Below are 27,156 nucleotides of genomic sequence, written 5' to 3'. Positions count from 1 at the left end.
ACTCACTTAGGAATTGAAGAAGAGATACAGAGAATGTCAATATTTTGAACACTTTAAAAGAAGAAGGCGATTATGAGAGATCTTATATCGGGTTAGGTTAGGCCAAGTCGGCATAAGATTGTGATGCCTGCTTAGGGTTTCTATATAATACTAAGAACTATAAGGCTATGCTGTCCTCCAGCACTGAGTGCTTAACACCATTCTTTTCCGTGATGTCTATTGATTTTCTCTTCCTTCGTCAACTACAGTGCTGTTAGATCCGCAGATACCCTCTGGTGCTTATTGTGTCCACCTGAAGTCCGGGTCTTATGTGCTCCTGGACGAAGATCAACATGAAATCCGACTTCTAACGATTCTTCCAACAATAACCGAACAAGCTCAACTTATGGCCATCATCATACTGCCTCACTTGATGTATCACCAGATTTCGAGGCCCTTTCGCACACCTGAGGCACGTCCTCTAAAGACTAATGTAACTTTATCGATGGTCAAATCTTCTTCGTGACATCCAACCTAATACAAGCCCTTTATCGCCTACTTCGGGCTGGTAAGCCTCTAATACTTTAGATTGAGGCAATTTGCATCGGCCAAAGCAATATTTGAGAAAAAAAAAATTTCAAGTTCCTTTGATGGGCGATGTATATTCATAGCGAGCCGGGTTATTGCCTAGCTAGGAATATCAATTCCTCATATCACGATAACTCTGAGTCTTGCGGCTCTCACATCAGATAAGAAGAAAACTCAACAAGAAGTCAGAGTTGGGCAGATTGCAATTTCTACCGACTTGCTCTGCTAAGTGTCAACAAGTGGGTAACTTAGCGCTTGCACGAGCTCACGCAGACATACACGAGATTCTAAAGAGGGCATACTGGACGCGGATATGGGTATTTCAAGGATGGCATTTATCTGGTTACAACAAGAAATTCTCGGCTCTGCAGGAGAAACTCAATCAGCAAGAGACAGATCTGCATGTGTGAGGGAATGACTGTTGAACCAACTTTCACAGATACAACAATTTTGACAGTCCTGGCAATGACGATTGATGAGTTACAAGACTGTTTAAAAGGTGAGAACAGATCTGCTGGTCAAGAATTGGACGCAGCTGAGCATATTCGTGCCTTTACAAACTCCTTGGAACAGAAACAGTCTCAACAATGCCGATACCTAAGCCGTGGACCATTAGTATAAGAGATATTTTTTGAAAACACAAAGACATGCTCCCTCTCATTGAATAGACATGGTATCGAGACTGCTCGTATCCTTTTGGATCGTGTATATGGCCTGCTGCTCTTTCTTCACTTGAAGCTGAGGGCTTAACCTGGCACCCACGTGATCACCTCACACTCAAGATCAGACAAATGTAATATGCATAAAACAATAGTAACAACAATAATCAACAACCTTTCTGACCCGGAGCAGAACGACCGATCGTTGCTACAATTGCTACATCACTGCGAAATCGGATCAAGGGCAGGTATGAGCTGAAGAATCTGCAAGGGTTGGTGCCAGCACATTTTAGAACGTGCAGATGGAGATGGATCCACGATGGGCGAGGAGTCCGATGATTGGCATCCTCTCAACGCACTACCAGGCGCACAGACCCCCCCCATCAGATGTACTGTATACGATAACCCACAGGATCTGGAGAGGAACCTCGAATACGCGGAAAATATCCCCGACCTTGAGTCCATGCGCTTCCCCTTCATTCTGTTATGGTGGACCCGATGGATGGACCGAGACTTGTTGAGTGAACCTTCAGCCAACCAGTGCAGAATAGGAGTTGACGAATCAAATGAATTACAGAGCCCATCCCCTCTCGATTGGATACTGATTCCAGGCCTCGAGCCCTCAGGTTGCAGCATGGGTCCCTTATCGTCATCGGAGATTCGTGTGACGGCCCTCGTCATTGCATCAAATCCCGAGATCAACACCACACTCGCGAAAGCAAGGCGATCTCGACGTGCGATTGCGGTATTTCCTACTAGGAGGTAGGCAGTAGTAATTCCACAATTGCCTTGCGCATAAACCCCTCCACCTCGTTCGCTGATCGGACTACTCTCATTCGTCCGTACCAAGTGACGTGTACAGTATTTGAATTTGGCGACATAGCAACCATTGAATGCACCATCAGACGAGCGACCCCTCATCAAGCCCCTCTTGTGCCCTTCTGTGAGCTGAGCTGCAGGGCTGAGGTATAAATACGTGGACAGTTTCCCACATTTCTCCTGAAATCCAACAACCAGAAAAGACAAGTGAACAAACTCTGAACAATCCATCCTACTCTTCTCCCTCACATATTCCGGGAAACGCCAGTCTCCAGCACCAAAGTAAGATATCCCTAAACATCAACCATTCTCCTCTATCCTTAGCCTTGTTCTGATTCTCTGGCTAGATGCCCACCGCGCAGGGTGAAATTAAGGGTGACTTCAATCAATTCGAAGGCCATTGGGTTGTCGACGGCAACAGTGTCCAGCTCCGTGGTAATTTCAGCCAAAGCGTTGAACAATTCCATTCGATCAATGCTACGCTTGAATACGACAGCACCGAAGACCTTGTTGGCCCCTGCCTAATTGACACCGCGGAAACACCTTCACATGTCGGCAACACTGATGTGGCCCTCTCGTTGGTAAGGCAAGACGGCAGGAAAGTCAAGATCACCGGTAGTCTCTCATTTCCTATTCCTGGGAGGTTTACCCTCACCGGTCAAGGATTCTGGGCCATAGCGGACTAAGAGGAGTTGGGGAAACTTAGTTCTGAGCCTAGATGACTCTTGCTGGTCGGATTGTATCGTCTCACCTGGAACATCGTGTTGTCTATACTCTATGTTGTCAGCGAGCACCTAGCTATTCTTCTTCTCCAAGCTGGAATAAACCCCTAGGAATTGAGGACGTCAAGCCTGATTGTTCCCTATTGACCTACTTATTCTCATCAAAGTAAAAGAGAATACTATTCTTTCTCAACTGGGGACCTTGGGTAGTCGAAAGGCAAGTCTGCCTTCATTCCTCCATGAATATAAATACCCCTCCTTCCCCACTCTCGCTCCCCACTACAAGCCACTTCTCTTCAATAAAGTCGACAATGTCTGGAAATTGTAGGCAGAATTCATATACTTATTATTTTCTTTCCTTTCCTTTCCTTTTCTTTTCTTTTCTCCTAAAGAAACGACCAAAAGTGGTGAGTATCACTTGTTTATATTGGAAAGGTATAGTAGAACGGTATCAAATCTGTTTCGTTGATCTATATCTATCCCAAGTAGATATACCCTCACCAACGGATGTCTATTTCTCTAGGTAATGGTATTTTACATGTCACCAATAACCATCCAGTCAAGTACTCTGTACCTATTTACAACTCACTTGGATCATCCGGGAATGAAACGATTGATATAGTGGGCTCGTTTATCATGGAGGAAACAGATCTATCACATTAGCCACAGTACCTGCATGTACTCAACAGCCCATACGTCTCCTCTTCCGGGTCCGGTCATATATAGTAGGGTTTAAAATGATCGCGGCGGAACGGTTAGAATCACTGTGGGAATGTATTCACTGTTTTCCTTTTCGTTACGATCCAGATTTATAATAGAGGGACATGGCCATTCTAGAGACTCCATCAGTACTAAGTACCAATGGGAGATACTCTGTCTGGTCAGGTAGATTCAGGAATTATTGGGAACGTAAGTACTACGCGCATCTCGTGATTTAAGGAACCCTAGCCATCCTTATCGGGTCCAACTTCCACCACCAATTCTAACCACCGAGATATCTGGTGTCATCACTGTAGAAGACGGGATACGAAGATAGCGGCCTAAGTGAATTAAAAATGCATTCTGCATGTTCGCGATTGTTTAGGTTCCATCCATATACATGCGATCATAACAGATCGAATTAGAGACAAGAAGGCAAACAAGGTGACAAAAGGATTGAAACAGGAAAACGGAAAACATAAACCATGGCGCCAGGTTGCTAAGTTGCTGTAAACTTCCGTCTTACGCCATAAATCAAAAGGGTCATCAGACAACCATGTCGAAAGGAAGAAGAAAGATATCCGGAAGTGAATCCATCGTGACCGAAAGCGCCATCTCTGCTGTATAGTATGTCTGTTGAGATATAGCAGATTAAAAAAGGGTTAAGATATAGACCAACAGGAAATGAAACATGATTAGTTGTAGGAATAAGCCTGGTCAGACCTAGCAGGAAACCAGATTGATATGATTATCATTAAGAGCAGCACAGGCGAGAACCGTGCGGTGAGGATGGAATGCGGTGCTTGCGATCGGAGAAGAGCGGTTGTGATGGAGGAAACTCGAGTAAGGCTCGAACGTCGACAGAAAGGTGCCGTCAACGTTGAATGTCTTGACTTCATGGCGGTTGGTGCCGCTGCAAACGTTCCAAGTTAGCCAAGCCCACCAACTCAAATGGTAAGTTAGTATATCACATACACCATGAATACTGGAGCGTGTTCATGAACGCTCAACGTTCGCAAGGTATCTTTAGTGGCGTACAGCGTCGAAATTGGATTATCCATCCGAAGATCCCAAAGTCGAATCTCACCGTTCCGACTACCAGACACCAGCTCTCTTAGGCCACCCCGTTGCATGTGGACATTGGTAATCCACTGTTTGTGCTCGCGCCATACTTTGACCATGGAAGTCGTGGGCTTGATGCGTTGATCGAATACTCTGACTGCCCCATCACCGAATCCAGCTACGAAGATGTTACCCGCAACTTGATCGGAAGTTAGGGAAGTGATGCACGATCCTGAGCGAGCAGGGATGTCCTAGAACATGTAAGGTCAGCATTTCCTCCACGGTCAGTGTCTGAATCGATGACGTACATTGGTGCAAACTTCAGTTGCAGCATTCCATACTCGTATGACTTTCACATCTCCTGCGACTAGCGCCTTACCCTGGCCCTGTTGCCAGTCGAGAACAAGCCCAGCGTTTCGGTTACTAGGAATAAGCTCTGGCAGAGCTCTAAAAGCCGTCACGATCTCGACATCCCGTGCGGACTCGTAATTCCTGAAAATCTTCAAAACTCCATCAGAAGAACCTGTCAATAAAAGTGCTTGATCATCTTCGTTAATGTAACGGACTTCGTTGATCTTTGACCCTGGTGGATTTCCGTTAGAAAACCGATTGAGACGTTTGTGGCTTTGCCAGTCCCAGATCCTGAATGGGAAAAGAAGAGAATGTCAGCATGAGTCACAACATGAAGCTCACCGGACTTACGCAATAGTATCTTTGTCATCCGCAACGGCGATATGATCCTCGAACTGGTGAAAGCACATCTTCATGGGCTGGCTGCTGTTAGAGAGTAGGGCTATTGAAGTATCCCATCGGCTGCTGCCAGCTTTACTCTTGAGGGGCTGCGTCTCTGTGATGATCCTTTCGTTACGGCTTCTTCTCCAAAGGCGTTCGTTGTAGTCCGCGCTACCGGGTTCATCGGGCTCATTGGGTTTCATCTGGGGCTCCCGGAAATACTGAATATGGGTGAGAAACTGTTTATAATCTTTGTTGTATTGCTTGCATATTAAAGCGAGAGATTCAGGGATTACCTCTGTGGACCAGTCTAGGAACCTGCTCATCAAGGGGACGGTCGGGGGGGTTGATGATGCCTTGGGTTCGAAGCCGCGGGATGTTGGGGTTGGAGCTTGGTGGTAGGCTGTCGCAGGGGCAACTTGGTCGTTCACTTCGGGGGGCCGGGTCCATTCCGGAGGGGCTCGTCCTCGTGGCGTCATGGGCATGCGACTCTTATCAGAGGCTGAAAGTTGCGGCGATTGCGGCTCTGTTAATGAACCTCCAAAGGCAAGGTTTTTTAGGGACGCCGCGACACTAGCAGTCCGCTTTAAACTCAGAGAAAGATAGCCTTCCTGTTTTGGTGGAGCAACCGACGGAGGAGCCGGCGGTGGTGCAGTCTTCTTCGACTCTAGTCTTTCCCGGATCTGCGTCTTCTGTGACAAGCTGTTTGAGAGGTCCATTATTTCTTGCCGAATTTTTTCAGTTAGCGATGCCATGGGGGATTGCACAAGGGACAAATGAATGTAATCAACAATTGTAGCTGCATCCTGTGCGATGTCAGGATGTGGGTCAACAGACAGGATAAGGAGCTGTTTCCAAATGGTGCCAAAAGTAGAATTACGAGAGAGCTTCTGTGTCTTGTAGCTCGAAAGCGAGCCATTTGCGGAGCCATTCGGTGCATCCTCAAAGGAATGACCTCTAGGTGTCGCTTGCTCGACTTTGGAGAGAAGGCTCTGCTTCTCATCCTGAAGCTCGTCATATGCGGCAACTAGGAACTTGTTTTGATAGCGTCTCACGAAAGTCGAGAAGAATACCAGAAGTTCTTTTCGAACGAGTACACTACCATCGGATGCCATTGGTAACACGGCCATGGCTAAGGATTCTTCGATCTGTGCCACTTGATCTGTCAAATCGGGGATACCCAAGAATGTCGTCACGGCATGTAACATTGCGGCTCGGACCTCCGGGACAGGATCAAAATTGAGCTCGCAGAGTCTTGCAGGTGCCGCGCATCGAATCCCCATCCACTTTGCCTCAGGGAAATCAGACCAAAGCATGCTAATGCAAAGACATGACCATTGGCGCAGTAAAGGATTCTCAACATCCATCAGATGCCTCAAGCAAGAGTCAAAGAGTTCTGCTGAGAGACACACATTCTGGCCTTGGGGATAATTTTTGCAAAATATCGACACAATGAATGCACACATGGCCCGATGTTCGCTAGCGTTTCCGACGGGTATGGGTGATGACGGGTTGAGAATAGAAATGAAGTAGTGGATTCCGTTGTCCTTCAGCAGATCATTCTGGACTGTATGGTCCACCGCCATGATTCTTGCCCATATGAAAACCATAACAGGCTTCAGCTCCTGAGCTGCCGACTGTAGGAGCTTGACGACGTAAGGGAAGATACCTATGCTCAAAGCCAGATGGACGGCCCAGGGTCCCAAGTCCAGGAACTTACTGAGTAAAATCAGGGCCCTCAATCGGTGAGCCTGACTCAAAAGGACTTGCAGGACAATAGGTAGCTGATCCGGCGGGGTTTTCTCTGTGGGTCCAGATGACAAGTACACCTCAAAAGCAGTAAGCTGCTCAGCGAAAAAGGTAGAGTGTTGGTATTCATATTGTCTACGACCTTCTTCATGATCAATGAGCGCAGGAAGCTGAGCCAAAACCATTTCAACGGCTAGATCCCAGCTTTTCCACAGAGGATGATGGTGTGTCTCTGGCAGTTCAGGTGACGATATTGGATGGCACTTGTATGTGCGCATGATCCGTTCGCTAAGGAGGAAATTTCTAAAAAGGGCCGCTACCATTAAATCTTGACGGAAGAGCTTCTTAAAGAGAGCTCGGGGCAAGGTATTCCACGCGATCGTGTCCGTAATAGCAGTGAAAATCCAGTTTAGTTCTCCAAGGGGGCTCCTGCGGTCCTGCAAACGACCCGGGACTCGGAAATCATCAATGGAGATGTTACTCTGCAGAGGATTCTGGAGGATGAAGTATCTCAGAGCGATCTCGATGGGCGTCGTCAAACAACAAGTGAAAAGATCTGCGGGGAGGTCAGGGTTGGTTGGAAGCGACTCGCTCTTCTGGCACGCGGCGAGGATTATGCAATCCCCATAGTTTTGGGTGATCACATTAGGGTCCCGCTTCTTTGCTTCGATATTCTCTTTTTCATGTTTCTCGACAAAGGTGTGAAAATTCTGGACAATATTCCCAGCATGTGATACGTCAAAAACGAAAAGGCTGGGGCCTGCAAGCCAGGACTGCAAATCATACAAGGACACCGGGATGTACTGAGTATAATTTTTGTTGAAGACCCATATTTCACCAGACTGGGTGGGTAAAGGGACACCATGGCCGTTATAATGGAAAAGAACTCTCTCGTCTTTGGCGTTACGACGTAGAGATATGCAAAACTTTTTCGTCTCATCAACAGATGGGTCGAGATACTGCTTGTACCTAGTTCTTAGGCTAAGTGTTTCATATTGTTCCTGTAGCTTTTTTCCAATCTGCTCCATGATCTTGGTCTGCCCGCCCCCAGTAGTCGATGTTGGGTCAACCCAGCATTCGAGCTTAGCCGTAGGGTTCGTCTTGACCACATCCGGGGGATCAACACCGATGTTCAAGCATATAGCCAAGGCCGCAGAAACGGTTTTCAAACGGTCCTTCATACGCCAGTCCTGGCTGGGCCAGCTTCCCACGGGATCTCTCGGCATGCCGTTTGTCTCATGGCGTTTTTCCGTGAAATACATGTAAAAATTCTAGGATCATCAGAGGATACTCTGTTAAGGCAGCGTATCGCCGTTCTGCTTACCGAGTGTAAGATTTTAAGGTATTCGCTCGAAGTGTACTCTTCCTGCCATCCATGGCGCATGGCAAAGTCCTCTTCATCCTCTCCAGGAGACTTTTCAAACCCCAGTCTTGGTCCATAGTCGCTTTTAGCCCGCTTCAATGTCGACGGCCGTGCTGAATCCGATGCCCGATCAGATGTTAACCGAGGGTTATCATCTATGACGGCTGGGCCTTCACCTGCCGAGGAACTCGTCGGTCTGTCAGGGGTGGTTACAGGGGGGTGTCTCCGCTCCACGGTAGTAAACGATCTGTGGTGTCCTGGCCCAGGCGCGGGTGACTTATCGCGAGGAGGGATATGCGTTTCCAGGTCCGGACCGAAGGCCACGCGGACGGATTTGGTGGTGTTCTTTCGGGGTTCAGCATGACCGCTGGTTTCTTGGGGCTCCATAGTGGCTTTCTGTTCCATAATCAAATTGGGATCCTTCATTATGCAGGTATCATCGTGTGCAAGCAGGGACGTGAAGGCGTGCTAGCTCCTCGGATGGTCAAAGTCTGGAAAGAGCGGAGATTTAGAAGTGGTTCGTTGACAATTAAGTTTTGAATGTGATATATTATAGCTATTCGATGTATCTGATTGTGGGGCAGATGCACATGTATGCTCTCACCTTATCAATTATCATGCCACGGTGCGTGCACAAAGAGCAACGGAATATCGTCCCTAATCTGTAGCCTTCCGCGGTCAGTAAACCCGACGCTTAATGCTGCGAGAGATTTGGGACTGCCTCCTCGGCGAAAGGAACAGGTAAAAAAAGGTGTCTCTTCTGCTCCTTGATGCCAAAAATGACAGACTCTCTCTCCCAAGCCCACAGCTTCAGAATTTATGGGTTGTCGTTATCTTTTCTGGGAACAGTGAGGTTCATGAGCTTTAGCCGCAATGTCTTGGCACAGAACGATCGGAATATCTATCGCTCCGGCCGCTTTCCCCATAGAGTTACATCAGAGTATCTTTATTACATACAAATCATTGATCTCACAGTTGTTGGTACAGGGGCGTACGTTCTTTTGATTTCACCTTACTTCCTTGTACGAAGACAGAGTATTCAACATATATTTATGTCGCTGCCTCTATAAACATCTCATATAGAGTTGCTAGGTGGGATGATGTATAATCAATGGCAGCCTAACTAACTATACTTAGTAAACTATTGAGACCCTGCAGCACAGTTCCATAGTACAGTACGTACGAGGGGAGTAGGTACCACGTGCGTGTAATATATAATAATTCTAAGCAGGTACAACAGTTAAGAGTATTTGGTTGTCTTGGCATTGTTGACAATCCTGATATGCTACTGAGTTAAACTTCATACCATACTTGGTCTACAAATACCACCTGGATCCATGTTTACAGGGTCTCCCAGCTCGATTTTAGTTCGTTGAGATCCCACTCATCCAAGGGGCGAAAAAAGCAAAGAAAAGAAAAGATAGGACAATGTGCGAGGTATCATCATGTAGGAGAACTCACTATCTACAAATACTTTGACCATACAGGAGTAGATCAGCATCCAGAAATCCCTGTATATGTACACTAAGTACATCCAAACAAACAAACATATCCCTACCAGATTCAGTTCGGAATACTCATGCTATTCAAACCCTACGGATATTAAGGTACGGGTAAATGCGTTGCCAGGGCCATGAGAGATTAAGGTATTAAACAACAGTAACTTAATCTGACTTGAGGTCTGCTCAAGGCAGGTAGGTATACCTTGGTAGTAAATATGCTGTCAAGTTGTCAACATAAGGAGGTTATTCTTCCGTCGGATCGACGATGCATGATCACATTCCCACGAATCCCTGGTACTCGTCAAAGTGACCAGCCAACCCGTAATATGTAGGGGATATTCACTAATACGACGAGTCCATTTTAATGAGGCCAGAGATAAAGAACAAAACCTGACACAAGAAAATGTTCATTCCAGTCAGCTGCACTGTATGTGGAACCGTACCTGAAATGGAGCTTCAGGATAGCCAGTGAAAAAAAAAAAAAAAAAAAGGGATGGAGTTCCATTGGGATTAGCGATGAGGCGGGTTAGAATTGGACCACGGCACGAGCCAGTGAATCCCTACCTCACCAGCTAAGCGAATCTCCAAGGTTCTGATAGGTCGATGATTTAAACGTTTCCCCTCCACCCAGTTTTAGTTCACTTTGAGCTTGACCAAAAGAACTTCTGGATCGAACCTACCTAACCAGCCCCCCTTTTGAGAAGGTTTGTCGGCTCTTTTAGCCCCTGGCTCCGCCCTTTTCTGGCACCGTCCCTGACTTAGTCGTGGATAATTTCTAAGTTTAGGGGCAAGCAGGATCCATTGGTCAGTACCCAACCGGCCATCACCATTCCTTTTGGCACCGTTCATCATCGCATCATTCAGCCAAAAAGAAGAAAGACAAAGAAAAGAAAAGAAAAGAAAAAATCAAAATCACAAGAGGTAATAAGAGGGGCTGAGAGGCGATCAGCCTCATGTGTCGACACTTCAATCAATAGAATATGACAAGAGAGCCAGCAATTATTCTAAGCATACTAGTAGTCCATGATGGCTGGAAAATCTGTCCGCATCACGAAGACGTTGATGACGATGTACAGATGTTTCGTTCCTGCATAGATCATACATACTGTTACCTGTAAGGTACACGAAGCGCACAACCAATGGGAACTCTACATGAATCAAATTGGAAATAAACAGAGATCATCGTAATTATACGACCTCAATCTTGAAACCACGGGACTTCTATACTGGCTACCTCGGAACGATGCATTTACCGATTACTAGTACTATCAACGGAGTGGGATATAAATATAACCACTGCGGATCATGACCATCACGACCTGGATAAGAGGAAAAGACGAGTATAAAAGAAGGAAGAAAAATAAGAAGGTAGAGTACGGGGACCACTTTGATAGTGCCAAGGTTATTCTTATTAGTCTGCACATGCTCATTAGGATTTTGTATTGTGGGTTTGACACCTGAATTAATATCAGTTCAAAACCCCATACTCCGGCAGTTACGTAGATAGAATACACCCGAGTACGTAGTGACCCATATATGGATAGTACATACCTAGCAATCGACTGACTTGGAGATTTGAACTCCAGAAACTCTTGAAAGCTATTCAGTGATGCATCCAAATTCCTCATCACTGGTTTAGAAAATTATGCATGAGAATGTGACCGACCTTGAACTAGTGGTTAGTCTAATTATGTATCAGATCTCTGCTGACCATCTTTAACTGTAACAAACAGTATTACCTTACTCCAAAGGCGGTGACCCCTAACTAGGAACTCGAACGACTGTACCGTTTGGATCAACAACATTTCTTAAAAGAAATTCAAAATAATTATCTAATTAATGCTGGTTAGTTAGGGAACTTTGAAACGCCGGGGCCTCGCATTATTCCTCTCTCTCACTCTCCCTCTTTCTTCTTCTCCAATATCCATGTCCCAGGGCCCGTTTCCCTCCCATACTCGCGTCTTTATTTTCCCCTTGTCTTTCTCCTTTTCTTTTCCTTCTTGAGGGCTTTTCGTTTCCTTCCACTTGTCCCGCCCTTGTTTACCCTGTCCCCTGTATAAGTCACTCATGCTCCCCCGGAGTCGCAATCGAGGATTCGCTTTGGGAATAGAAGGAACATTGTCGCCCTCTGCTTCAAGACGCTGAGCGACTTCTAAGGGTTTTCCGTAGCTTGGATGGGACTGTTCCATTGTTCCTCTTAACACTCGGACCACCGCTCGTCAACATTGGGAAGGCACGTATCCAGACCTGATCGAATTCCGGCTGGGTTCCGTTGTTCGCTCTCTTGAGACCTTCTACAGCCTGGTGCCCTCGTTGTTTTCCTTGCCTTTCTTTTCTTTCTTTTTCCCCTTCTGCTGATTGCTTTTGGCCGATTTAATTTGATTCTGCCATTGTATTACTGAGAATTGTTCGACTCCTTGTGACAAAGCGGCCTTAATTTGGCTTTCAGCGCGAATTGGATTCTGCCTTTCCCGGTTACCGTTAATCTACAACCCTGTACTCTGAACGACCGTTTACGATTCAATTGTCACGATGGCATTCTTGTTTAAATCAAAAAAGAATCAACAAAATACCACCCTTCCTCCAGCGAACAGAAACCTCCATACCTCCGAGGGAGCGTCAACAAATGCACCGGCGGCGCCCAATGGAGTAAAAGAGCGGGAGGGAAGCAATTCGCAGACGCCGACGCCTAGCAGCAGCTATAATAATTCTTTGAATTCGGTGAGCAGTATCAACAGCCCGGAACAGCAGCGGGTGCGACAAAGAGCCGAATCTGAGTCGCAGGTTGGTACTCCACGCTCCCTTTACCTCTTGTTAAATACCTTCCGCTGGTCGCCAGACAATGCCTCTCGACCCCATGCAGCACAGCTAATCATATACAGGTTCAACGGCCACCGCAACAATCGATGAACAGCAATGCTCCAAATACGAGCCCCGGTGCCTCACTGTACCCATGGTCACAGCGTCGGTTAAATTTCTCCGCGCCACAGACGAATCCCTTTCCCCGTTATGGCGCAGCTATAAATTCCGTTGCTTCGAAGGAAGGAGCTATATATATGATGGGTGGATTGATAGACGGATCAACTGTCAAAGGAGATCTCTGGATGATTGACAGCAGCGGCGGAAATCTCCCATGCTTTCCAATTGCCACTGTGTCGGAGGGGCCCGGTCCCAGAGTCGGTCATGCGAGTTTACTGGTTGGCAATGCCTTCATTGTTTTTGGCGGCGATACAAAGGTGGACGAGGCCGACACACTGGACGACACACTTTATTTACTGAACACTTGTACGTGCTGAGGTTATAACCCGTGCTGGATAAAATGTGCCCTAACATATGTCTCTCAGCCTCCCGGCAATGGTCGCGCGCCATACCTCCTGGGCCCCGGCCCGCTGGGCGTTATGGACACACCTTGAATATCCTTGGCTCCAAGATTTACGTCTTTGGTGGACAGGTTGAAGGTTACTTCTTCAACGACCTTGTCGCATTTGACCTTAATCAATTGCAGAACCCGGCAAACAAGTGGGAGTTTCTAATCCGAAGCAGTCACGACGGTGGTCCACCTCCGGGCCAGATTCCCCCGGCCAGAACGAACCATACAATTGTAAGCTTCAATGACCGGTTGTATTTGTAAGTCTTGCATCTAAAACTTTCGCTTGCCTATTATCGTATAGTTTACTCACCCTCACCTAGGTTCGGAGGAACGAACGGCTTACAGTGGTTCAACGACGTTTGGACCTATGATCCTCGCGCTAACCAATGGACTCAACTCGATTGCGTTGGGTTTATCCCTACGCCTCGAGAAGGGCATGCAGCAGCCCTTGTGAACGATGTCATGTACATATTTGGCGGCCGCACAGATGAGGGAATCGACCTTGGGGATCTGGCAGCATTTCGTATCACGACCCGAAGGTGGTATTCCTTCCAAAACATGGGACCCGCCCCATCACCGAGATCTGGGCACAGTATGACGGCTTTCGGAAAGCATATCATCGTGATGGCGGGTGAACCAAGCTCTGCACCAAGGGATCCCGTGGAACTCAGTATGGTATACGTCCTCGACACATCGAAGATTCGCTATCCAACTGAGGCGCCAAATGGAGATAGAGCGCCCCCTCCCGGTATGAGAAAAGGCAGTGCAGACAGACAAAGCCCTCAGGCGGGCCGCACATCTCGCGAAGCGCATAACCAACCACCAGATCCACGACGACCAGGTGCCTCGCGGGAAAGCATGATGAGTCCGACCGGCAGACCGGCAGAGGTTGGTCCTACCTCAGGGCCCGGGTCTCGACTCCCGAGGGCCTCTATAGCCCAGGCTCCTTCAGGACCTCCTCCACCAGGCCAAGCTCCCACCCCTGGCCCTCGAGGGAGCACCCCCCAAAACGTTATGAACCCACGAAGCAAAACCCCCACAAAAACGGACCGGTCGTATGGCGGTCCACCAGTGGATACCGTTCGAGCGATGGCAGCTGACGGGGATAGGGAGTCTCCAATTGCCAAAGAATCCCCGAAAGAGGCTAGACCTGTTCATGATTCTGGAGCTGGATCGGGAGACCGTCGCACACCTAATCAGCAATCACGAATGTCTGCCCGGGCTATGGAGGCTGGCGAGGCAGCCCCCCTTATTAGTGCACCGGCCAGGCAACGGTCGCTTCGCCAACACCGACAGCGCAGCTCTATGGATAGTGCCGATGAATCTGTTTTGGGTCGAAACGCTAGTATTGATGGCTCGGTAGACTCTCGAGGTTATCGGAATTCGAAGACTCTAGGTGATGAACCCCGGTCACCAAGGTTGACCGCTCATCAAGAAGCTCTAATTAAGGAGCTGGAGGCCGTAAAAAGCCGCAATGCATGGTATGCTTCCGAGCTTGCATTGGCCAAGAAGGCTGGTTACACGCCGAATCCTTCAAGTAGCCCAACTTTAGACGAGCGTGCGGGTGATGCGTTCGCTGACGAAGACCGCCCCTTGATTGAGGCATTCCTCGCAATGAGGGCGGAACTCGCAAAGATGCAGGCAACTGTAGATCGACAAGCTGCTATAGCTTCCAAGCGGGTCGCTGAGGTTGAGCACCAAAGAGATGTGGCCGTCAATGAAGCGGCTTATGCTCGTGCTAAGCTTGCCGCTCATGGTGGTAGTCAAAGAGGAACTCCACAGCCTGACGGGCGTTCTCAGGATCCTGAGGAAGTGATGACGGAGAGAGGTACTGATATCAGCAGAAGATTGGCTCTAGCCCTTGCATCTCAGAATGAGCTCAAGTCAAAACTGGATACGGTTACAAGTGAGCTTGAACAAGAAAAGCGGGGTAGAGAGCTCGCTGAAGAGACATGTGAAGCTACCAGGAGACGTCTAGCTGAACTCGAGATGCAAAATAATGCTTTAGAGGCCGAAAGTCTGCGTGCAGAATTACACCAGCTGGAAGCCTCCATGAGGGAGGAGGCTTTGCTACGAGCTGAAGCAGAATCTGCAACAAAACAGTTGACCTTGGACAAGGAGGAGCTAATGAAAAAAGTTGAGGACTCTTCAATTCATCTCAAAGACTTTGGTACGAATCTGGGCGTGCTCCGAGAGGCCGTATCTGCGTCTTCTGGCAAAGCAGCCCTTCTCGAGAAACAATTGGAAGAGGAGCGCGAACGTCGGGAGGGGTTGGAGAAAAAGTTGCTGCAGCTCAGATCCGAGCACGAGGAACAGAATGCAGAGCTTGAGAATGTTGTCCGCCGTCTTCACGACGCCGAAGAACTCGCCGAAAGCAATGCCAGGGAAGCCGAGACGCATAAGAATGCATTCTTGACAGGACTTGACCGCGCATCATCCTTTGATTCTGATTCATCCATACGGTCGCTCGCAGACCAGCGGGTAGCTGCCTTGGAGGTACAGGTGGAAAGGGCAAATAGGTTGGCAAAAGCTAGCCAAACGGCTGCAGATGAGGCAGCAGACAAGCTCCGCCGTGCAGAAGAGAGGATTGCAGGTTTAGAAGCATACCAGGAGCAGGCCAGTAGAGAAGGTTTACAGCTACGAAGGCAGCTCCAAGCAGCTATGAAAGAAGGCCAGTCTCATGCCGCTGAGAACAGGGAGCTGAAGGCCCAGCTTGAAAATCATCAACGCGAGTCTGGCGCCTTGGCTATTCAACACGCAGCTCTCAAAGACCTTCTTGGCGAGCGTGGGGTCAACTATTCTGATAGCAGGCGTTCTCCTCGACTGGATTCCCCTGGGTCTCGGTTTGGAACACCTGAGCAGAGTCGACTTCGTGAGCTAGAGCAGCAACTCTCGACCAGTCTAAAGGCCCATGAAGAATTGAAGGCGTCATTCGAGACTCGCGAGCAAGAAGCTGACCGTGCATATAAGGAGAAACTAGAACAACTTGAAAACGATTACCAGTCGGCTGTTCATTATGTTAAGGGAACTGAAAAAATGTTGAAGCGGATGAAGGATGAGCTTACTCGTTATAAATCCCAGAATGCGAAGATGCAATCAGAGCTGGAAGCAGCCCAGAATGACAGAGCGCAAACTTCTGACCGAACGCCGATGCAGACCGAGTGGGCGACTGAACGCGCTCAACTTCAAAGGTCTCTTACCGATCTACAGCAAGACACTTCGTCCTCTATCGCAAAACTCGAAAGCGAAATCGCCAAACTGAAGGAGGATCTCTCTGCCGCCGAAGCTGATCACGAAAAGGCCCGATCGGAATATGAAAGCTCTCAGCAAGAACTGATAGCTTCTGCGGAAAAGAGCCGCGCCGAACTGGATCAGCTTAAACGCGAAAATGCTCTCCTCGAAGGTCGCGCCTCAGACGCTGAACAGAAGGTCAGTATGCTTTTGGATCAAGTGGAAGCGTCGGTTGGACATTACCGTCGTCAGTCCCAACATGGCCAAAACATGAACGGCATCTCGCGTACCTATAGCAATGCCTCAAGCAATACCATAAGCAGATCGAGAGCCAACAGTGCTGTGTCACAGGAGGATCCATTCCCTGACAATCGCGGTTCTATGGCTTTGGACTCCCTAGCCAATGAGCTGGAGACCTTGCGTAGCCACTGGGAGAGCACTAACCGCAATTATCGGTTAAGCACTCAGTCTGACTTTGACCGGACTCCCACCAAAGAGACAGGGCTCAGTGACAGCCTTGCGGAATGGAGGCGGCGCTTGGATGACGATGACACCAGGGCAAGCTCTCCTGAGAAAAGTAAGCCCCGGAACACAGAAGGAGGGCCTACGACAACAAACATGATTTAAGAAGCTCGGCAGTACACGGATGACTTATCTATAGTCTATTGGAAAGCCTGCTGCGAGGCGCGAGGCTTGCCAGGGCCACACTCGTCCTGTGTCCTCAAAACGCCCTGTCGCTGTGTATGTTTTGATGAATTGTTGACTTGTCATCTAGACGATGTAAAGGCATACGTTATGTCTGTTTTATATTCGTTTTGTTACTCTGACTATCAGCTGGCTATTTTAGTCAGTATGTGATGAAGTCAGGGAATTATGATTCATTTCCCATATTGTTCATGTTCCTTCTTTCGCTCTCCTATGTTTGTTCTTCTTTTCTTCTTCCTTTTGTTATTTTAGTCTTCTTCGACTTCTTTTTTTATACCCCTTCACATTTTGACCCAGCCTTGGAATGTACTATTACTTACCTTTTCACTTCACGAAGTCTCTGTCTGATCCAAATCAGTTATTTGCCTTTCACAAACCACCGTGACTTGTCGTATTCACTGACTCTGTCTCAGCCTCATGGCTGAATGTAATTGTATGGGTAGATTTAGTTGAGATAAGTATGTCCAGTTGGATCACCCCAGAGATTCTCATCTGGTTAATACAAGTACTACTCCGATTCCTGGGAGGTCCAAATTGTACATAGAACTCGATGAGACGCCATAAGTCCTGGAAATCGATGCTCCAAGGTACACAGTAGGCTAATATGAGCATGAAGTTGGTGATAAACGTCATATTTATAGTACCATTGACAGTAAGAGATGTAGCTATGTATATATATATATATATGTATGGAGGAATGACTGGAAATATTAATGGGAGGCTGTGAGCCTGATTGAATGATCTGGCGAGGTCATCGGTGCAGTAGTTGTCAGTTAGAACTGGGATGAGGCAGATCAAATCATACCACTGCGGACAGAAACAACATTCTGATCGTCTGTCACCCGATGTATATAATTACCGATCCCTGTGGCATCGGCGTCAGAGATCTTGAACTAGGGGCGGTTTCTGCCCAAAATCGGGCCCCCGTAATCACCCGTAATTACCTGACAGAGTCCGGAGTACGTCGGCGGATCCATTACTGGTTTTGCCCAGACTCAGATGACCCCAGATCAATCAATGGACAATTGGATGGATCCATTCTGGTAATTGCCTCAGGCCCCATGTGAGGCAGTCAATCAGGGTCGAATCTGGTAAACGTAAGATAGAATAGAACGATCAATTAATCAAACAGGGGACCTCGGTCAAAAGGTTCGGCTGATACATGTTAAATTGTGGTAATCGGCGGCGACAGGAAATTCAATCCACATACAAACGTCCATGTGGCTATGGGAATGTGCACCGACTTTTTTTGCCACGAGATATTGTACAGTCTTTTTTTTTTTTTTTTTTTTTTTTTTTTTAAAGTAACTTTTCCTTTCCGTTTCTTTTTGGCCACTCTTGCCAGTTGTTACACCGTTCAAAAGACACTCACCTACGTAGTATATAAGCATTGGTAGGCTATGTTTGATCAAATGTCCTGTACTGTATTTACGTGACCTATATGTACTGGGATTAGTGAGATGGTCCTGAGCGCCGTCTTTTATCAGCGAGGTAAGCGTCTGACGTGATGGATGTTTACCCTAAAGTGGAATAGCTTCTGTCGCTCTCAAGAAAGTGATCAAGTACTCTCTAAGCAGGCAAAAAAAGATAAGAAATGAGAGTGGAAACTAGGGGTATACCTACTGAGGTACATAGTAGTAGTAGTTACATACCTTAGTAGTAGGAAACATGGTATTGTACAAAAAAAATACAAGTTTAAGATATGAGACAATTTTTCCCTTTGCTTTTCTTTTTTGCCTTCTCAAGAAAACAAACGTTAAAGAAATTATTATTTACGCCCTCCTACTGACAAGTTTCTTCACCGACTTACTGAGCGTCTGTTCCAAGATATGCTAATAAAAATCCTCAGATTTTTTTTAAAAATAGAAAATATAGAATTTTTCGATTTGTTCTTCTAATTGTAATAATTCTTTCTACCCTATGGTTTTCTTTGCCCGACCAGACCGTGGTCACTGCCTAATACTTTGAAAACAAGATTACCAAAATTACCCAGTCTCAAAGGTAAGGTGATAACCCCCCAGGTCGTAATTGAAATGTAACACCTTTCCTACAGCAGACCGCTGTGACAAGCTGCGACCGCCAACCACAGCCAAACTGATCACCGGCCTTTTACCCGCCCCCTCTTACTCTCACTCTAACTCTCTTTCCCTTCTTCTCCTTCTCTCTCTTCCTCCCCTTCTTTTCTTTCCATCCCACCTTCCGATATCAAGGCGTTTGTCCTTGATTTATTGCCATTTGTTTCCACTCTTCTATTTTTCTTCCCTTTTCCTCTTTTTGTTGATTTTTCACCAGCCCGGATTTCCTTGTCAGCCTCTTTCAAAAGGCCTGTCAAGTCACCTCATCTCCTTTTTCTTTCTCCGCCTTTTTGCCTTTCCGGTCGGTCGGAGCCCCAACGGTCGACATCACCGCTATCTCACCTCTTTTCACCCGCCTCTTTCTACAAGGTTTGTCAGACTCTCGTTATTTTTGGTCCGGACTGGTCGTTACACACCTGTTCTGTTTCCTGTGTTCCTCGGTGTTTCACTGCCGGGCATTCCCTGCTACCAGCTACTCGTAGCCTCAGTGGGCTAAATTCACTGTGCCAAGTAACTACGCGCCGAAGGCAGCCTGCTTCATTATGACCTTTCTCTTCCCCTCTTACTCCAGCCTCATTCTGTCTTCATCCTGCAGCTTATTCTATCTAAATACACCCTCGGTCACTTTCTAATTCGGTCTACCCAACAACCTTTCAATTCGGTGACTGACAAACCTGCCTACAGTCTTTGTGATCTTGCAGCCACAGCCGTCAGCTGTGTGTGCTTTTACTCAAGATGACGACCATGGTACGTAGTCTTTTGCAATTGCCTTTCTGTCGAGCGGTCATAGTTAAATAGAAGCTCTAAGGATTTGCGTGTCGGTAACAAATACCGCATTGGCCGCAAGATTGGAAGCGGTAGCTTCGGTGATATCTATCTTGGTGCGTATTATATCTCCCTGGAATGGCAACAATCGGGCTGGTCAATATTGACTGACAGAAATCTAGGAACCAATATCATCTCCGGTGAGGAGATTGCCATCAAGCTCGAGAGTGTCAAGGCTAAGCACCCCCAACTTGAGTACGAGGCTCGTGTTTACAAGTCTCTTGCTGGTGGTGTGGGCATTCCCTTCGTCCGTTGGTTCGGTACTGAGTGCGACTATAATGCTATGGTTATCGACCTTTTGGGTCCTAGTCTGGAGGATCTTTTCAACTTCTGCAACCGCAAGTTCTCGCTCAAAACCGTGCTTCTCCTGGCTGATCAACTCATTTCCCGCATCGAGTACATCCATGCCAAGTCTTTCATTCACCGCGATATTAAGCCCGACAACTTCCTGATGGGCATTGGCAAGCGCGGAAACCAGGTCAACGTGATCGATTTCGGTCTGGCCAAGAAATATCGTGACCCTAAGACGCACTTCCACATTCCTTACCGCGAAAACAAGAACCTTACCGGAACTGCCCGTTACGCCAGTATCAACACTCACTTGGGTGTTGAACAGTCTCGCCGTGATGATATGGAGTCTTTGGGATACGTCATGCTCTACTTCTGCCGTGGTACTCTCCCTTGGCAGGGACTTAAGGCTGCCACGAAGAAGCAGAAATATGACCGCATCATGGAGAAGAAGATGACCACACCCACTGAGGTCCTTTGCCGTGGATTCCCCAACGAATTCTCGATCTACTTGAACTACACCCGTTCCCTGCGTTTCGATGACAAGCCTGATTACTCGTACCTTCGCAAGATCTTCCGTGACCTTTTCGTCCGCGAGTCTTTCCAGTATGACTACGTTTTCGACTGGACCGTCTACAAGTACCAGAAGAATGCCGCGATGATTGTGGATGCCAGCAACAAGAAGGACAAGGAAGCGGAGGAACAGCAGCGCCGTCAAGGCGTGGCAGCTGCCGCGCCGATGGGCACCCCCGGTGCTGCTGCTAAGCCTGGTGCTATCTCAAGCCAGCGCCGCAAGGTCATCGAACGTGGAACTCTCGAGAACACCCCCGACACCAACCGTGCTGTGGGAGGGAGTGACAGGATGTGAGTATCTGAAACCTAGGTTCCGTGTAGGGAACCCCTTTCCTCTGCGCTTGGTGATTTGCCTTGACCCCGCACGTAGAGGTCGCCTTGAATCCTAGAATCTGACTAATCTCATAGTCTTCGGCGTTAGGCTGCGTTCTGCTTCCAAGGTTGCTGCTTCAGGTGCTTATGGACCTACCGGTAGCCGCTCGAAGCGGGACGATGGATACGGTGCTCAGTGGTACTAATTATGCAACATGGCAGGGTAGCTCAGCTGTTTTCCTTTGATAGTTTTGCTTCCTGCATGTTGACGTCCCATTATTTGAAGAACCCAAGAGCATCGTGATGCTGGTAACCTTCTGCCACCTGCAGCAAACCTTCCGACTTCTTTCGCCTTGGGTCTCCATTCTTTCTTTTTCTTATTTTACTTCATTGCATTCTCTGTTAGCCCGTTATCCCGTTTTCGATCGTCTTCCGGTTTCCGCCGTCTCGATCTGCCGCGTTTTTGGCCCGATCTGCCTATTGGTTTATCTGGTCTTCCCTATCGTGCCTGAGTTTCCGCGATCGAACACTCGAATGCGTACTCGGAAACATTACAATCGATTTGCACCTGGGAAGTCCTAGGTAGAAAGAACAAAACGCAATTACTGTGGCTATTTTACGTCATCCCTCCTCGGTTGTCATGTTTGTGCAGGATCTCTAAGCCATCTTTGAAACCGACCGGGAGGGTTAGACCGAAGGAGATGCAAAACGAAATTCTTCTGTCTGTCGGCAGAACGAGGGGTATCTTTCAGTTGATGTTTGCCACTGAAGACCTTCGGACATATCATTCGTTGTTTTGTTTCATTTTCCCTGCCCTTACTCTGCAATTGTCTTTTGATCTCCTGTTTTGCACATTCCAGCACTCCAGACTGTTATTATTTGATTATTGACGCAACATTGGGGACGATGAGTATGAAGGTATGACACGTGAAGAGGTGTGGGGGTGGTTATTTTTTTGATGTCCAAGAGTCAAGGTTCAAGACTTAAACATGCAGTACGAGAACTGGATGGCACGGGTGGTAGTACTGCACACGATGATTTGGACATTAAGAAAGCACGTCTCTACGATCGGTAACTGGCGACGGAAAATGGCTAGGGTCGCTTCCGGGGAGGTATTGCGTCATGCGAGATTGTTTCCTTTGTGGTATTTTATGTTTTCTGTTGCTCTCGCTCCTCTCTTGTTATGTGAAGAAGACTGGACAACATTCGAAGGTCACCGGGCTGCAAGGGGACGCTGGACACCTGAAACCCAACGGCGCCGGTTGTCGTCAAGGAGGAACGGTTGGGGTTTCTTCGAATGCGCCTGTCTTGTATTCGACATATAATTCAAGTTATTTGGTGCTCCTGAATGATCCTACTCCGTAGCCAGATGTCTCTAGTGAGAGATTCCTTTACCCTGTAGCTTTCAGATCCTGTCTTGGTTTCGAGTCGACCTAAGCGGGTACGTAGGAAAATGGGAACTTAATATGATTAAACCAAGGATTTATATACTTCTAGTAGAGTCTATCGCAGGTAAGCACCTACCAGCAGTAGGTAAGATATGGAGTTTCAACTGGATTGCTATTTTTATCTGGGCATCATCGGAGATTGGCGGCTAGACTGGACCTAACAAAACACAGCTCTGACCCTTGAACATGTAAGTGGAAGGTCCGTATGGGGTCGGATGGAGATCAACACCACCAGTAGGGAATACTGAAGTAGAAGTTGTAGGTATGTATATCAATACCTCGTTAGTACTTGTAACAAATGAAATGGAGGTCATGTAATACGAGGGGGGTCAAAAATACACGGATAAATTGAAGGCCAATGCCCACCCCCGGTTTTTTTAGGCCCGAACTTATTTTGCGATCGCGGCGTTTGCTCCTTCTCAGATCCCCCTACTGTATGTTCAAGAAATCGCCCACCAACCTAAGAGATGGAGTACCCATACTATCCCAATCCCCAATCCCAACCGTTCCCTCTTTACAACCTGCAAGGGGCGCCGACCCTCGGTCAGAACGACGATGACAACCAACATCGAAACCCACAGACCGATGACATCCAAGATACTCTCGCCTCGTTGGTCCGCACTCTTATTATTGATCGACTAAAGCTGAGTCCTGTTTCACTGACCGTGGCAAGGGGATACAGAGTTATCAGTCCTTCGACCCCTCCTTTCGCTTTCAGAACCCCGCCGCATCGTTCGGACATCCGCCACACTCTCCACCCGAGTCCTTCTCGAAGCATTCCGCCTCTGGAAGTGACATTTTCGGCCAGCCGACCGAGCCGACGTCGTTAGATGGAGAACCAGGATTTGGTCGGAGTAGTAGCGAGGAAAAGGATTCCATGACTCCAGCGCAATCGAAGCGCAAGGCACAGAACAGAGCAGCGTAGGTTCAACACCTTCTTTTGGAGTTTTTGTCGCAAGAAAGCGACCAATTTCCCGGTGAGGGGTAACCGGCCCGACTAATGTTCTTCTCTCGGCGCGGTAGTCAACGAGCGTTTCGTGAACGAAAGGAGCGACATGTGCGAGAGTTAGAGGAAAAGGTTAACAACCTGGAGCAAGCATCATCCAACTTGGTGGCAGATAACGAACGCTTGAAGCGGGAGTTAGCCCGGTTTACAACAGAGAATGAGATCCTGCGGGCAACATCGGGCTCCGGTGACCGAACACACAACCATTCAGACGAGCCAACCACGACAGGGCCGTTGAAATATACACCCACGGATTTTTACTCCGAGCTGGTACCAAAGGGCGAACCATCCCGTCTTCATCGAGTGTCCACCTGCGCGAAGACAGGGGAGAAATTGCTCGGTGCCGGCGCTACGTGGGACCTAATCCAAGGGCATGAGCTATTTCAGCGCGGTTTAGTAGACATCAAAGATGTCTCGGAACGACTGAAGAACATAACTCAGTGTGATGGACAAGGCCCTGCTTTCCCCGAGGCTGAGGTGCTCAAGGCAATCGAAGAAAGCGCGGCTGCTAATGATGATGACCTTCTCTGAGTTTTGAATGCTACGATGTGATGCTTGCTCTTTCGGATCTGGGTACGGTGTGTTTACGGTGCTAGTTGATTGGCGTATTCGGTTCACGGTCATAATGATTGTTATATCACTTCCTGCTGGAACTTGGGAGATTCTTATTAATAGAATATGAGGAATTGTGTAACTGATGCTAAAAATGACCCCTACTGAGGCCGTTTACGGCTGCATTTCCTACGTGTAGGCGGCCCCTCAAGGACCAGATATAATCCCCCTCTTGTTTACCCAGCTGCACCTCAAACTCATCCCTTCTCCTTTTCCTCCCATTTTTGCCAGTTTCTTTTCTTTTTTTCTTTTCTTTTTCCCCCTTCTTCTTTAACATCACAACCAGAGAATGCCTCATGGGACACGGCGACATCTGCGACCACCTCCCCGGCAACTGAAAGCCAGTTCTTTCTCCTATCAAGCTTCAAATATCCATCATGTCTTACAACCCCGATCCACCTGCCTGTGAAGGATGCGGTGTCATGGGGGCCCATCGTACCCTAAGGTGTCCTTATCTCCCGTGCTCATACTGTCGCGCATATGGCACGTCATTGACGACTGCCCATCCTGTCCTGTGTGTGATTTATGTCATCACAAGGGGCATGAACCTTCATGTAGCCAAAGAAAAAATTTTTCATCATGAGATACCGGGATCTGCATCACGGAAGCGTGGGAGCTCAGGACCAAGTCAACAACCCAGCAAACAACAGACAGTTTCATTTACCTCTCGATACATTTCACCCAGGCCCCAATCACAAGCCGCTGAAGCGAATGGGAATAATTTAGTAAGGGTATCAGCATCTTCTGTTATACTCAACGCGAAAAGAGATCCAGGAGGCCTATCTCATCACCCCAGCAATCAAGTTTCCAACTTTTCGTCAAACGATTAGCACAATTATGGACTACCTGTTGAAGCAAGCAGATGTTAATTTGAGACATATTCCATACAAGCATGTTATCGGTACAGTAGGTAAGGAAGAGCTTATCGATGTACTTTTAAATGGAATTTTTCCAGATATTGTGAAGTTGGAAGAACATATTATAACAACTGAGAGGTAAATATTGACTTCCTGTATGAACTCATCTTGCAAGTAGCTCTGACAGTCCAGATCAGGATGGTTACCATTCATAGGAAGCAACTCTGAGACCCAGTAGCCCTCTGGCGCCGAAAGAGTGGCTATCTGGACTTTGTCCTAGATGATCGAAACAGTGCCTACTGGCGGGCTTATGTAGGCCAGTCCAGCAACCCTATCCAACGAATAGGTCAGCACATAAGATGCATACGTGATTGCGAGCGCGAGAGCTTGCACTACTATATTATATGGATGGGGGCTCCATTCAGATCAGCTAATTTCATCCGGCTGTGGTCAGAACCATATATCGCTATGGACCTACCTGAGCTGCAGCTGATTTGCCAGAATATTCTTGAATTAGCAATGTGCCGTGCTTTTCAATCCCTTCCTCCATCAAGTTTAACTCAGATTTTTGGAGAAGATGCGGACAAGCCTTACACATGTGTGGGACTTAACATCGTCTCACCTTTGCTTTAGGGATTGAATCTACGAAAACTACCGAGATAGTCAGACTATATTCTGACGAAAGATTAGTAAGTCCTGAGACAAGGTCGGCTACTACGATTGATACTCTGAGCTCCAGCATCCGGTTCTGGCTCTACACAAAGGGATTTAAAAGGGATGAAGATATTGTTCGCCTCCAAGAAAGAGGATCAAGCTTAGCTGAAGCTCTTCTAATGCTAATGACACTTCTTCCATACCGACCGGCACATATAGCAGGAAGTTCCCAGAAGAAAACTATCATTCCGAGCCTGACCAAAAGAAGAGGCGTTTTTGAAAGAGACAAGCTTGAGTATGTCAAGAGTTTACTTGTTGAGCTCAACGCGGATGGGTTCCCAGAGAGGACATACTCGAAGACACGACTGTCCATACTCGAAAAAGAAATAAACACTGACGATCCGAATGCTTATTTTGACGTACCTGAGGAACATATCGGTGAAGTACAGAACGCTCTCATGCAAGTCTCGTCAGAAGGTCCGCTAGAGAACTCTACCATTGAGGCCGCCAAGGAAGTCAGAGTTAGGCGGATACTGGATGCAGAGATGCAGCTTGCCGAAGACCCGGATGCCATCCTTGAGATGGCCGAAGAACAACTCAACGAGGCAGATGATACTCCGTTGCATGGTCTAGTTCAAAGCCCATCACGTATGCCTGGTGGCTCTAGTATGCGAAATATCGTATCTGAACCCATATTCAAAACACGAATGCAATTGCTGAATGGCGGTCGCTATTATAATGGATGCAGAAGGCAAAACCTGAGAGTCGATATATACCTGCCGATGAACATCATTGCTACTATCAACGTTAACAAATATCCACAACACCGTCTCCTGGTTCGAGCAGAACTCAAACAACCCGGCGAAAGACATCCCAATTGTTGGGCTCGAAATGTTTTGGATAGCGATGCAGGCGCTCGTCTTGCGATTACCATTACCAGAGAAGAAGGCGACCATTTCATTACTGTTTATGCAACCAACAATGGATACTGGGCGCCTTACAAAGCCAACACATTTGTGGATTGGCTGAACGGCATGGGTTACGTACAGATCAGCCAGACACCGAGAAGATACCTGCATTTCCAACCGCACTTATTAGAAGGTTTACCTGAGGAGCTGATGTACTTTGTGAATGGGGGCTACATTGACGATAAAGGGGTTAAATTCAAGAATGAGTCCGAGAGGGAGAGCAGAACGTAAAGAGAGTGATTTCTTATGCTAAGAGGGCTATTTTGCGTACAGAAATTCAAGCACAAGACACCTCCATAGTTACTTAACCCTATGGATTGACTCTCAGCCAGACCTCTAGGCTCAGTTCTTCGAAGAA

The 27,156-nt window shown here is 47.5% G+C and overlaps 8 protein-coding genes across 8 annotated transcripts; 5 read left to right on the top strand and 3 right to left on the bottom strand.

The window, feature by feature from the left end:
- Window positions 1–1,545: 1,545 nt before the first annotated feature.
- F9C07_7241 (uncharacterized protein) lies at window positions 1,546–2,731 on the top strand (the record flags this gene model as incomplete). The annotated part of the gene is made up of 2 exons (XM_041291188.2): window positions 1,546–1,971; window positions 2,393–2,731. The coding sequence occupies 2 exons, from the start codon at window positions 1,546–1,548 to the stop codon at window positions 2,729–2,731; spliced, it is 765 nt and encodes a 254-aa protein (XP_041144969.2).
- Window positions 2,732–3,786: 1,055 nt separating this feature from the next.
- On the bottom strand, window positions 3,787–9,238 carry F9C07_2282338 (guanine nucleotide binding protein). The gene is made up of 5 exons (XM_041291175.2): window positions 8,334–9,238; window positions 5,231–8,280; window positions 4,837–5,170; window positions 4,442–4,779; window positions 3,787–4,379 (listed from the first exon to the last, which is right to left on the bottom strand). The coding sequence occupies exons 1-5, from the start codon at window positions 8,796–8,798 to the stop codon at window positions 4,190–4,192; spliced, it is 4,377 nt and encodes a 1,458-aa protein (XP_041144968.1). The 5' UTR covers window positions 8,799–9,238; the 3' UTR covers window positions 3,787–4,189.
- Window positions 9,239–11,501: 2,263 nt separating this feature from the next.
- Window positions 11,502–12,063, bottom strand: F9C07_2282337 (uncharacterized protein; the record flags this gene model as incomplete). The annotated part of the gene is made up of 2 exons (XM_071510553.1): window positions 11,502–11,546; window positions 11,773–12,063. The coding sequence occupies 2 exons, from the start codon at window positions 12,061–12,063 to the stop codon at window positions 11,502–11,504; spliced, it is 336 nt and encodes a 111-aa protein (XP_071365170.1).
- A 690-nt stretch (window positions 12,064–12,753) lies between these two features.
- On the top strand, window positions 12,754–18,481 carry F9C07_2152581 (uncharacterized protein). The gene is made up of 5 exons (XM_071509242.1): window positions 12,754–13,159; window positions 13,219–13,501; window positions 13,565–16,662; window positions 16,719–17,043; window positions 17,094–18,481. Exons 1-4 carry the CDS (start codon window positions 12,781–12,783, stop codon window positions 16,769–16,771), a joined length of 3,813 nt encoding a protein of 1,270 aa, XP_071365169.1. The 5' UTR covers window positions 12,754–12,780; the 3' UTR covers window positions 16,772–17,043; window positions 17,094–18,481.
- A 911-nt stretch (window positions 18,482–19,392) lies between these two features.
- On the top strand, window positions 19,393–21,658 carry F9C07_7237 (casein kinase I). Its single transcript, XM_041285459.2, has 5 exons — window positions 19,393–19,624; window positions 19,940–20,002; window positions 20,064–20,136; window positions 20,203–21,232; window positions 21,363–21,658. The coding sequence occupies exons 2-5, from the start codon at window positions 19,991–19,993 to the stop codon at window positions 21,457–21,459; spliced, it is 1,212 nt and encodes a 403-aa protein (XP_041144966.1). The 5' UTR covers window positions 19,393–19,624; window positions 19,940–19,990; the 3' UTR covers window positions 21,460–21,658.
- A 1,510-nt stretch (window positions 21,659–23,168) lies between these two features.
- F9C07_2231248 (bZIP transcription factor) lies at window positions 23,169–24,238 on the top strand (the record flags this gene model as incomplete). Its single annotated transcript, XM_041291186.1, has 3 exons — window positions 23,169–23,315; window positions 23,375–23,622; window positions 23,725–24,238. The coding sequence occupies 3 exons, from the start codon at window positions 23,169–23,171 to the stop codon at window positions 24,236–24,238; spliced, it is 909 nt and encodes a 302-aa protein (XP_041144965.1).
- A 101-nt stretch (window positions 24,239–24,339) lies between these two features.
- F9C07_7234 (uncharacterized protein) lies at window positions 24,340–24,599 on the bottom strand (the record flags this gene model as incomplete). Its single annotated transcript, XM_071511594.1, has 2 exons — window positions 24,340–24,360; window positions 24,453–24,599. The coding sequence occupies 2 exons, from the start codon at window positions 24,594–24,596 to the stop codon at window positions 24,340–24,342; spliced, it is 165 nt and encodes a 54-aa protein (XP_071365168.1).
- A 1,416-nt stretch (window positions 24,600–26,015) lies between these two features.
- Window positions 26,016–27,029, top strand: F9C07_2231247 (uncharacterized protein; the record flags this gene model as incomplete). Its single annotated transcript, XM_041285458.2, has 1 exon — window positions 26,016–27,029. One exon carries the CDS (start codon window positions 26,016–26,018, stop codon window positions 27,027–27,029), a length of 1,014 nt encoding a protein of 337 aa, XP_041144964.2.
- Window positions 27,030–27,156: the final 127 nt, after the last annotated feature.

This window comes from Aspergillus flavus, chromosome 3, assembly GCF_009017415.1.
Source record: "Aspergillus flavus chromosome 3, complete sequence".
Taxonomy (NCBI): Eukaryota; Fungi; Ascomycota; class Eurotiomycetes; order Eurotiales; family Aspergillaceae; genus Aspergillus; species Aspergillus flavus.
Note: the sequence above shows the minus strand (reverse complement) of the source record. Positions and strands in the feature narration are given on the sequence as shown.

Coding starts and splice junctions, on each gene's coding strand:
- F9C07_2152581 (XM_071509242.1), top strand. CDS start 12,781: ATGAACAGCAATGCTCCAAATACGAGCCCCGGTGCCTCACTGTACCCA. Junction 13,160..13,218: donor ACTTTATTTACTGAACACTT/GTACGTGCTGAG, acceptor TATGTCTCTCAG/CCTCCCGGCAATGGTCGCGC. Junction 16,663..16,718: donor CGAAGGTCGCGCCTCAGACG/CTGAACAGAAGG, acceptor GTTGGACATTAC/CGTCGTCAGTCCCAACATGG.
- F9C07_7237 (XM_041285459.2), top strand. Junction 20,137..20,202: donor CTTCGGTGATATCTATCTTG/GTGCGTATTATA, acceptor ACAGAAATCTAG/GAACCAATATCATCTCCGGT. Junction 21,233..21,362: donor GTGGGAGGGAGTGACAGGAT/GTGAGTATCTGA, acceptor CTTCGGCGTTAG/GCTGCGTTCTGCTTCCAAGG.
- F9C07_2282338 (XM_041291175.2), bottom strand. CDS start 8,798: ATGAAGGATCCCAATTTGATTATGGAACAGAAAGCCACTATGGAGCCC. Junction 8,281..8,333: donor ACCTTAAAATCTTACACTCG/GTAAGCAGAACG, acceptor TGATGATCCTAG/AATTTTTACATGTATTTCAC. Junction 5,171..5,230: donor GATGACAAAGATACTATTGC/GTAAGTCCGGTG, acceptor TTTCCCATTCAG/GATCTGGGACTGGCAAAGCC.